Below are 11,568 nucleotides of genomic sequence, written 5' to 3'. Positions count from 1 at the left end.
AAAAAAAAAAAAAAAAAAAAAAAAAAAAAAAAAAAAAAACACAAAGACGCATTCGGACTGTTCCTTTCATACTCTGTGAGTGAAGACCCCTGGTTCTTTCAGTTGTATCTCAAGTACGGTAGTGTATATGACCTTTGCATTTCTGTCATTCTTCTCTAAAGTGCATGAGAGGCCTGACCAGGTGGAATGAAGTAAGATGGTTACGCTCTTTGATTTCGGCAGTGGTTTCTATTAATGCTTGATAAGATTCCGTTCATGTCTTAGCAATTGTAAGTGCTGATACATGCTGAGTTTGTAGTCAGTTAAAACCTAAGATATTCTTTTAAAGGTTAGGGGTTTCCATCGTTAGGTTATAGATGAAGCATTTGAAGCCATTTTACCTTTAGTCTTCCCTGGGCTGATAGCTCTTCTCCACACAAGTTGTCACAAGTTGTTTAGTGTGTAAAAATTTTTGCAAATGGGATTGTCACAGATAGCACCTGTTTCTTCCTGTGCCAGATTGGCAAGTGTGTCATAAACATGTATGAGTAGAGGGAATTTTTATTGAGCACCTACTCTGTTTCAGGCTCTCCTAAGTACTTTATAATGTATAGTTTCCATTATAAAGTGTAATATGTTTACATAAAATATCCAACAGGGCAGTATAGGATAGTAGTAAACACATGGACTCTGGAATCAGACCTCCTTGATTTGAATTATAACCCTACCACTTACCAGCTGTGTGATCTTTGATAAATTCCTTAAAGTCTACTTGCCTGTTTTCCTCATCTGTAAAATTACAATAATAATTGTACTTTTCTTATAAGGGGTTGTGATGATTCGATAAGTTAATATTAATATTGTATATGGAAAGCATTTATAATGGTGCTGGCACATAAAAGTGAATATGTGTTACCTATTATCTCATTTAGTTCTCAAAATAACTATGGGTTAATACTATAAATCTGGTTTTAAATATGAGGAAACTCCTCCAGAGAGGTTAGGTTACTTATTTAAGGCACATCCAGGATTTGAACTTGGGCCAGAGGTGGCAGGGTCATGTAGAAAGAATTGCACACACAGTCCTTTCCGCTGTGGCACACAGTTCTGCAGGATACCTTAGTTGTAGCTCTAATGAGACAAGGCCACATACCAGCTTTGATGAAGAAACAGTGACACTGAAAGATGTAATAAGTCATAGTGATTGGTTTCCTGCCAAAGACTTGGAGCTCCTTGCAGCAGAAACAGACATACTCATATTTGTATTTCTAAAACCTTACACTGGTCTGTAATATGTACTCAACAAGTGTTGCTGGTGTATGAGTGAGTGAATGAATAAGTGAAAATATGGAGACGGGTGAGAGCTAGCAAGGGGGGCAGAGATTCATTTCTTCTCACACCAGGGTTTTTGGCATGGGTGACTAGAAAGATGGTGCCACATTTCACTGTGATGGCAAGTAGAGGAGGAGGAGCGAGAAGGAAAGTTAATGAGTTTGATTTAGGCAGGTGGAATGTAATCCTAGTAGAGACATGTAATAGGCAAGTAGAAATGAGAGAGATCAGATTTGGAAGTACAATGACAACTTCTCTTGAATTGCTTATCTGGAATAAGTATCCCTAGAATCACAACTGAATAATTTCAAGAACTATGTTTTCCAATGAAATGGTAAGTCACATTGCAAATGTTATTCTATAATTATTTTAGACTTTACATCTTATTCTGTGAGCATTATATGATAGGAAGCAATTCAACTTTATAGTAGAGAAGTAAGAAATTGCAGAGGGCCGAGCCCGTGGCGCACTCGGGAGAGTGTGGTGCTGGGAGTGCTGCTGCGGGTTCGGATCCTTATAGGGATGGCCAGTGCGCTCACTGGCTGAGCGCGGTGCGGCCAATCTCACAAAAAGACCCCCCCCAAAAAAAAAAATTGCAGAGATTTTAGAACCAAGCCATATATAAAATGCATATATAAATGACACCTCACTGTAGATGTCATTTGCCTCAATACCGTAAATACCTTTGGAGAGCTAATTAAAGTAAAAAAAATTTACATAGATAAAATACAAAGCTCATGTTATCTGTGGTAGAAATCACACCAGGGGTAACTGTGTTATAAATAAGCAAAACCTTTTTTATTCAGCATAGTTCAGGCTGAGGGCAGTAAAATCAAACTGCCTGGACCAATAGGATGGGGGGAAATAGAATTATATTAATCTTGATACAAACGAGTCTTTTTTTTCTGTTACCTTTAACCATTTTACTTTGAGGCCTTTAAGAGTTCACTGACTATGTTAATAATTCCCAACCCTTAACTGGAGAGGTTATGTTTCATGTCATCCTTGTTAAAAGCTCAATTTTATGCTAGTGAAGTCAGATTTGCAATATTTTAGGAAAATAACTTTATTCAAGATAAATTTCTATTTGTTTTTGCTTTAATAAGGAAGCATACTGTATATTTAAATATGTATAATTTTTTAGGTAGACTTTCTTTTCTATCTATAGAATAAATTATTTATTAGAAAGATTTAAGATATTTTTATTATATCTACTAGGATTTGAATGAATTGATGAATAATTTAGGGTTTTCAATTCAGTTTTTCCTCTCAATATATTTAGGAATTTTTTGGATAGTAATAAAATAATGATTACTTTAGAGCAGACAGAAAAGACTATTGAGATTACAAGGGAACTTCAAAAAGTTTATGGAAAAAGAGAATTAAAAGATAATACACGTTTCCATGAACTTTTTGAAGTACTTTTGTATTTAGTGTACTTCTCTTGTTTTACATATGGCTGATCTGAAGTCGGGAGAGTTGCATTTAAGCTTTGGAATTACAGAACCTTTTTTTTTTTTTTAAGAACAAGCATAGCTTTAATCTTTAAAAATATTCTACCATTTGTTTTCATCTCTTAGTTTGAAAACTTTCTAAAATGTAGTTTTGTTCATTACCTTTTTAATATTTTTCTCTTTCAGAGCTCAGGAGAAAACAGTGGAAGTTGGAGTCATTGTCAAGTGATCGTGGCCTTTTACAAGAGAATCTCATTGAATAAAAGTAATTTAAATTAGCAAAAAAATAGGACAAGTTATTAAAGGTGACATTGTACAGGAAACATTAAAATTGAACAATGACTCAGCTATATATTTACATCAGATTATTGGGAGCCTATCTATTCATCATTTCTCATGTTCAAGGTAAATCGATGTTCATTGTAGTAATATATTTCTGTATATAGAAATCAGTCATTCTTGTAGCTGTTCTTTCAACTCAGGTTACTTTGTGAAGAGTTGGGCCCACAATACCTGCACAGCTTTTATGTGAACAGGCAAAGAACAAACACATGCCAAACGATTTTTGAACTTGATTATGATAGAAACATTTTCAAGTATTTTTTAAAATCTCAGCCTCTGTGGGCCTATTTTCTCATCCATGACATAGGCATGATGATACATAGCATCAGGTCTTAAGAGGATTAGATGAGATAAAGTATATGTAGCACCTAAACTAGTACCTAAAACATAGGGCGGTGGGTAATCAAGGCTGAGCTCTAAAATTACTGTCTTCTTTAAAATACAATAAGAAATAAATATAAATAATATTTATATTTATATTTGTAAAAACTTTAGAAAGATAAGGGCATTTGTCTGTTCTACTAAAATTTCTTCATAGAGTATTGAAAGTTTATTTATGACCAATGTTGTGTTTTCATAGCTTAGAACTCCCAAATAGGAAGTTATTGTGATGACTCTTAGGATCAGGGGCTGTATTTGTACATGAGCTTTTTCCCATATAGTTTAATTAGGATAATATTTTAAACTGAAGAGAGTACTGTTTTGCAGAAGGATTTTAGATAAAACATTTTGGACGTCCCCATGACTTCACACATTGCTTTCATAATGTTCTGTTCACAGTGATGTGGATTAATATCTAACCACAAGAAGAAATATGATTAACAACATAGAGCTTTTGATGTTTTCATTTTAAAGCATGAACATACAACAAAACCTACAGCTTCTTTGTATTCTGCCTTAGGTATAACAGTATCCTTATTATTACTGTGCTCAGAATATAGAGCCCTTGGGCCGGCCCGGTGGCGCACTGCTATAGTGCGCCGCTTTGGGAAGCGTGGCGGCGCTCCCGCCAAGGGTTCGGATCCCACATACAGACCGGTTCCCGCTCACTGGCTGAGCGAGGCGCGGGAGCAACACCGAGGGCTGCGATCCCGTTGCTGTTCCCGGTCCGGTATAGGGGCGACACTGAGGGTTGCGATCCGTTGCCGGACACGGGAAAAGACAAAAAAAAATAAAAAAAGAATATAGAGCCCTCTTGCAAAAGTCACTTTTATTTGTGAAACACCGAATTATTTAATACAACACTTTTATTTTAACATCCGTTATATGCTTTGTTGATCAGCATCAACCAAGTCATAGTATTGAAGATGATGAGTTAAATTAATAGTAACATTTATATTTGCTGCCTCAGTCCCAGGTAATCTCCATTTTGGTATAAAAAATTTTTAATCTATTTAGATTCCACAGAGACAGTATGATACAAAATTCTTATTTCTCACCTCAATTCAAGTTGTTCTGTAGTAAACTTTTGTTAGATGGAGTAAATAAGTAATTTCAACTTGGCTGTGATAGAAAGATTTCAGGCATAAGCAAAACATAATAGTAAGAATTGTATTTCTCTGATAAAGAGCAAAATTTGTTACATTGCTTTTCAAAAAAGATTATTTTGGTAGTTCCTTCAAATAACACAAAAATATTTGCTCAAAAAGAAAACTAAAACTGATGTAGAAAAGGTGTTATTTCTTAGAGAACACTAAAAAAAATTGCAGGGTGGTATGAGTGGAACTAACTTCTGACTTTAGCTCTAGCTTTATCTTGAATTGTGTGTCAGGAAGGTAAATTTCTCTGTACCTTGGTTTCCGTGTTATAAAGCAGAAATAATAACACTTTTAGATATAAACAAGAATTTTTTAGGGCCGGCCTATGGCTCACTTGGGAGAGTGTGGTGCTGATGGTGCCGAGGCCCCAGGTTCGGATCCCATATAGGGATGGACGGTTAGCTCACGTGGGAGAGCGTGGTGCTGACAACACCAAGTCAAGGGTTAAGAGCCCCTTACCAGTCATCTTTAAAAAAAAAAAAAAGAATTGTTTGAGCATCAGACGTTATATAGATTTAAGATAAAGTTACTCAGGTTAAAAAATGACTCATCTGATATTAACATCTGATAGATATTTAGTCCTTTTTTTTTTTTTAACTTGGTCACAAATTTTAGAAATGATTTTACCTTTAATTGATTACCCAGCTAACAGTGACTTAGATTTATTTTTAATATAGGTGGTAGGAATTTGCTGGTGGTAGGAATTTGCTGGTGTTCATTTAGTAATTGAGACTAGTATCAAGGTTGACATCTCTGTAATTTCCTTGGCATTTCCCTCTTGGTTACAAAATGGTTACTATTATCTGCATTTGAAGCAGGAAAAATGGTCAAAGGGTCAGCACCAGCCTCCGTTGGACCTTATATCAGGAAAGCAAAAGTGTCCCCAGAAACTACTCCCCTGCCAGCAGGTTTTGTCTTAAGTCTTATTGGCTAACCTGAGACAGTTGATTTATATCTAATTGTATGGCCTACTGGAAAGAAGGCAAGACAGGATTGTCACAATTGGCTTAGGTTAATCTGTGGTCTCTGCATATGGCTGGACACATTGTCCCCCCAAGCAAAATCAGAGTTTGGTTAGCTAGGAAAAAAAGGGAGGATTGGTATCCGTTGGGCAACTGAAAGGGTCTGGGACAGAGTTTATCTCTTCAGTTAGACTGTTTTCAGCTGCAATTAACAAACAAAATTCAAAAGAGCTGAAACAAAAAGAAAACAAACAAAAAACTAAAATGATAAATGTTCAGGCCATAGCTATGCCAACCATTCTGATTAGATTATTATACAACATATGCATGTATTGAAACAAACTGTACCCCATAAATATGTACAATGAAAAAATTTTTTAAAAACCCCCAAAACAAAACAAAAGAGCTTAAACAATAAAGAAAATGTAATATTATACAACAAGAAGTCTGAAGGTATGAGACTGCAGTTAATCCTGTGGCTCCTAAGACCAAGTTTTTCCTCTATTTCAACTGTGCCATCCTCCACATACCAACTTAGCCATAGGTCAGCTCACCTCATAGCCACAGTGTGGCTGCTCAGGGGACAGACATCACATGCACACACACAACGTTCAGTGAAAGAAGGAGGAGTATTTCTTCATGTCTCTTTCTATTCAGTAAAGAGATTTTCCCCAGGCACTCTCCTTCTCCCCTCTACAAACTTCCTTTAATCTTAGTGGCCAAAATTCATTTTATGCTATTATGTAAACAAATCACTGGCAAGGGGAATGGAACTAAAATTGTTGGATTAGACTAACAATTATCTCTGCTTAGGGTAGGGCTTTGCTTCCCTGAATCACATGGAGGAGGAACAGACACTTAAAAAAAGGGTGTGTGTATGTGCATATATGTGTATGCACACATGTTGCCAACCAGGTAAAGGGGAGAAGAATAGCTAACGGTATCTGTTGCAGGAGACCACATTTATCTGCCTAATATTGTGCATACTCTTACATGCATATACTAAAAATGCTTATGTTGATAAGAAATATTCAATTCCTCCTCAAAAGGATCTCTATATAACCCAGAGTTGCATCCACTTAGTGCACTCAACTGTTAGTCCGGGCTGTTTGAGTAGTGCAGAGCCGTCTCCTTCAGGTCCAGATAGACCTCTTCATGGTCTGGTAATGTGTGAGTAAAAGAGAAATTCTCAGTGCCCAATGTACCCAGTATTCACTGATGAAGAAGAAATAGGATCAGTTACTATACGAACTCCCAATCAGAGGAAGGAAAATTTGGAAACAATCTCGGTAGTCACTGCTCCGTAGCACATAGATTTACCTATGTGGCAGCCCCCAGTTTTGTTTTTTGAGTGAATTTTCTTTGTGTGTAGTGTTCCTTGATAGTGTTTCTGCCTTCATGACCACATCTGAGATGGACTTAGTGCAGGATGGCCTTTCTGGAGACTGAACAATTTTAAAAGCCCGTTTTCTGTTAGTATGGTGATCTGGTTGCTGGAAATTCCCTTTTGCATTGAAAACTTACATACGGCCTAAGTCATAGGGATATCTTTGGCTGCACAGTTCCTTTAAAAGTTTAGTTGTCTTATGTTCTATTTGCTTTTGGTCTCTTTGCTGTAGGTCCATTAAACACAGATGTGGTGTTCTGAGAATTCCTGACCTCCAGCCACTGACCTTTGCTTTTGCCTGTTCTCCTGGCTTTTGGTTTAGTGATCTCTGCTCTGAGGCACTATACTCTTTTCCCATGCTAGAGAATGACCTCACTTCATTTGGTTTCATAGCACTTATCTATGAATAAATATTAAAAAGTACCAGTATTTATTGTTTTTTTTATTGTCTTTCTCCTTCTAAGACTATAAGCTCTAATAGATCAGGGACTTTATTTGTTTACTATTCTAGCCACCCAGGGCTTAAAACAGCGCCTGGCACTGTGTAGTTACTCAGTACATTTTTGTTACATGAATGAATACAGTTAAAGTAAAAAAAGCAATGGGCCGGCCCGGTGGTGCACTGCTACAGTGTGCCGCTTGGGAGTGTGGCGGCGCTCCCGCCTGAGGGTTCGGATCCCACATACAGACTGGTTCCCGCTCACTGGCTGAGCGAGGCGCGGGAGCAACACCGAGGGCTACGGTCCCGTTGCCGGTCCCCGGGCCGGTACGGGGGCAACACTGAGGGTTGCGATCCGTTGCCGGACACGGAAAAAAAAAAAAAAAAAAAAAAAAAAAGTAAAGAAAGCAAGCTGCAAAGCTATTTTTTTAACCATATATTTTTTATACTGACCAACCCAGTAGCAACAAGCCCCCAGATAATGATCTCTGATTATCTTTTCCCACTAAAAGGACTTAGAACTCCTTGGAGAAATGGCTGATTTTAGATCTGTGTCAGGGGGCTTGCTGGTTAGAGTGCTGTGTTGATAACACAAGGTCAAGGGTTTGGATCCCCATACCAGCCAGCCCCTTTGAAAAAAACAAAAACAAAAAACAAGCCTATGTCAGGGAATATGCAAGGTGATCTTGGAACATCTTGGCCAGAAAGCAAGGGAAGGTTCAAAAGATACAAGGACTGGTTTGAACTAGCCAGAGATGGAACAATTTGAGCATTTGTAACAAATAATAACTTCAGTAGTATAATGAATCCAAAATGCTTAAATCTATGGGTTTATAATGAAACTTAAAAAACACATCTAATTAGTTACTGTTGAAGGATGCTAATGAATTCATTAATTTTGAAAATTGATAAATTTGAGGGGGAAGTAAAGCATTAACCCCACCTTTCTTATATGACCTATACCACTGGTACCCAATTAGTAGATGAGGGAAAGCATCTCATTACAGAGGTATTCCAGGTCATCAATAAGAAGAAAGGATAGAATTAGATTACTTCATTTTATATTATCACTATTGGATTGGTGAATCTAGTCCTTGAAAATAGAGATATCCAGACATTTGTGCTCGTCCTCACCACGACTTACAGAGTGGCCACCTTTCAGTTGCATGGTAGCCACATGGAGCTAGTAGCTACCATATAGGACAGCACAGCTCTAGATCTAACGACCATCTACAAAAACTGAAGGGGACAAAAGAACATGGTAAATGATGCCAGGAGGATGTGATAAGAAAATCCAGACTGTGGTAAATACTACAGGACAAATTACCCCGTTTCAACAAGTAAATTTTTTTTTTTTTTTTTGTCTTCTTTTTTCGTGTCCGGCAACGGATCGCAGCCCTCAGTGTCGCGCCCGTACCGGACCGGGACCGGCAACGGGATCGCAACCCTCGGTGCTGCACCCGCACCTCGCTCAGCCAGTGAGCGGGAACCGGTCTGTATGTGGGATCCGAACCCTCGGCGGGAGCGCCGCCGCGCTTCCCAAGCAGTGCGCTATAGCAGTGCGCCACTGGGCCGGCCCTCAACAAGTAAATTTTAATGAAAGAAAGAGAAAGAAGAGACCTGTAGATTAAAAGAGATTTGGAGACAAACAGTTGTGATGTGTGAACCTTATTTGGATACTGATTCAAGGAAACTATTGTAACAATTTGTAATACTTATGATAGAATTGGAAATGTGAACACTGCCTGAGTGTTTCATGTCATTAATAAGGATAAGGAATTACTGTTAGTTTTTATTAGATGTGATAATGGTATTGTGGTTGTTTTTTTTAAATAGTCCTTATATTTTAGAGTTACATGTTGAAGTATAAGTACAGACAAAATGACATACCTAGTATTAGCTTCATAATTTCACAAAAGGGGGGCTGGCCTGGTGGCGCACTGCTACAGTGCGCCGCTTGGGAGTGCGATGGCTCTCCCGCCGAGGGTTCGGATCCCACATACAGACCGGCCGCTCACTGGCTGAGCGAGGTGCGGGCGCAACACCGAGGGTTGCGATCCCGTTGCTGGTCCCGGTCCGGTACGGGCGCGACACTGAGGGTTGCGATCCGTTGCCGGTCACGAAAAAAGACAAAAAAAGGAAAATAATAATAATAATAATAATTACACAAAAGGGAGAGAGTGAAACAAGATGGGCCATAAATTGATCTTATAAAAGTTGAATTATGTGGGTATATGTGGGTTCATTATACAATTTTCTCTACTTTCATAGTTTTCTGAAAGAATTCTTCATGTATGAACACTAACGAGAGACTTTGCAAAGTTTGTGGGAAAATGGGATTAAAAGATTAAAAATAAAAAACGTAAACTTTATTTCTCAACATAAGCTCCATCAAGTTCAAAACACTTTTGGAAGCAATGATACCAGCCATTTAGTGCATCCTTAAAGAACTGAGGGTCATGGGAGTTTAACCGTGTCCATGCTGTCTTTTTTACATTATTGATTGAAGAAAAATGGGTGCCCCTTAAAGATATTTTAAGATTAGAAAGTGAAAGAAGTCAGGAGCCAGCCAAATCAGGCCTAACAACTTCCCATCAAAACTCTTGCAAAATTGCCCTTGTTTGATGAGAGAAATAAGCAGGAGCACTGTCGTGGTGAGGGACTCTCTGGTGAAGCTTTCCCAAGTGTTTTTCTGCTAACACTTTAGCTAACTTTCTCAAAACTCTCTCATAATAAGCAGATGTTATCATTCTTTGACCCTCCAGAAAGTTGGCAAGCAAAATGCCTTGAACATCCCCCAAAAACTTTCCTTGACCTTTGCTCTTGACTGTTCCACTTTTGCTTTGACTGGGTCCCTTCCACCTCTTGGTAGCCATGGCTTTGTGCTTTATATTCAGGGTTGTACTGGTAAAGCCATGTTTCATCTCCTGTTAACAGTTCTTTGAAGAAATGCTTCTGGATCTCGATCCCACTTGTTCAAAATTTCCACTGAAGGCTCTGCTCTTGTCTGCGGCTGATCTAGGTGCAACAGTTTTGGCATCCATTGAGCAGAAAGTTTGCTCAAGTGTAATTTTTTATCAGAATTGTGTAATCTGAGCCATTTGTGATGTCTGTGATGTTGGCTGTTGTTTCTGATGTTAATCGTCAGTCCTCTTTGATTAGGGCATGAACAAGATTAATTTTTTCTTGGCAAATTGATGTGGAGCGTCTGCCACTGCAGGTTTCATCTTCAACGTTGTCCCTTTTTAAAACAAGTTATGCATTCGTAAACTGCTGATTCCTTTGGGGCATTTTGTAAATCATCAGTGATTTCACCATACTTCCACCCAAGCTTCACCATCAATTTGATGTTTGTTCTTTCTTCAATTTTAGCACGATTCATGTTGCTGTGATAGGGGCTCACTTCAGACTGCTGTCTTATCCTTCTTACTGCCTCAAACTAGATCCTGTTCGATGTTTTATAATAAGTTAATATGAGTTTATTTTGGTGCAAAGAAATTTTGCAATCCATGCATAGTTTTTTTATAATACACATTTTCTTTTCTTTTTTTTTTTTTTGTCTTTTTTCCGTGTCCGGCAACGGATCGCAACCCTCAGTGTTGCCCTCGTACCGGACCGGGGACCGGCGACGGGATTGCAAGCCTCGGCGTTGCTCCCGCGCCTCGCTCAGCCAGTGAGCGGGAGCCAGTCTGTACGTGGGATCCGAACCCTCGGACAGGAGCGCCGCCGCGCTTCCCAAGCGGCGCACTATCCAGTGCGCCACCGGGCCGGCCCCCTTTTTGTCTTTTTTCGTGTCTGGCAACGGATCGCAACCCTCAGTGTTGCCCTCGTACCGGACCGGGGACCGGCGACGGGATTGCAAGCCTCGGCGTTGCTCCCGCGCCTCGCTCAGCCAGTGAGCGGGAACCGGTCTGTATGTGGGATCCGAACCCTTGGAGGGAGCGCGGCGGCGCTCCTGTCCGAGGGTTCGGATCCCACGTACAGACTGGCTCCCGCTCACTGGCTGAGCGAGGCGCGGGAGCAACGCCGAGGCTTGCAATCCCGTCGCCGGTCCCCGGTCCGGTACGAGGGCAACACTGAGGGTTGCGATCCGTTGCCGGACAAGCAAAAAAGACAAAAAAAAAAAAAAAAAAAA

General features: G+C 39.3%; 1 protein-coding gene across 1 annotated transcript in view; it reads left to right on the top strand.

Moving 5' to 3' along the window:
- The first annotated feature begins 2,995 nt into the window (after positions 1 to 2,995).
- Positions 2,996 to 11,568, top strand: part of BMPR1A (bone morphogenetic protein receptor, type IA) — a 44,140-nt gene continuing 35,567 nt past the window's right edge. Inside the window, exon 1 of the mRNA XM_008570306.1 lies at positions 2,996 to 3,170. Within this exon, the coding sequence (XP_008568528.1) occupies positions 3,104 to 3,170 (67 nt within the window). The 5' untranslated portion in view covers positions 2,996 to 3,103. The remainder of the gene's footprint in view (positions 3,171 to 11,568) is intronic.

Source organism: Galeopterus variegatus, unplaced genomic scaffold (genome assembly GCF_000696425.1).
Source record: "Galeopterus variegatus unplaced genomic scaffold, G_variegatus-3.0.2 Scaffold590, whole genome shotgun sequence".
In the NCBI taxonomy this organism is placed as follows: Eukaryota; Metazoa; Chordata; class Mammalia; order Dermoptera; family Cynocephalidae; genus Galeopterus; species Galeopterus variegatus.
This window is presented reverse-complemented; position numbering and strand designations above follow the sequence as displayed.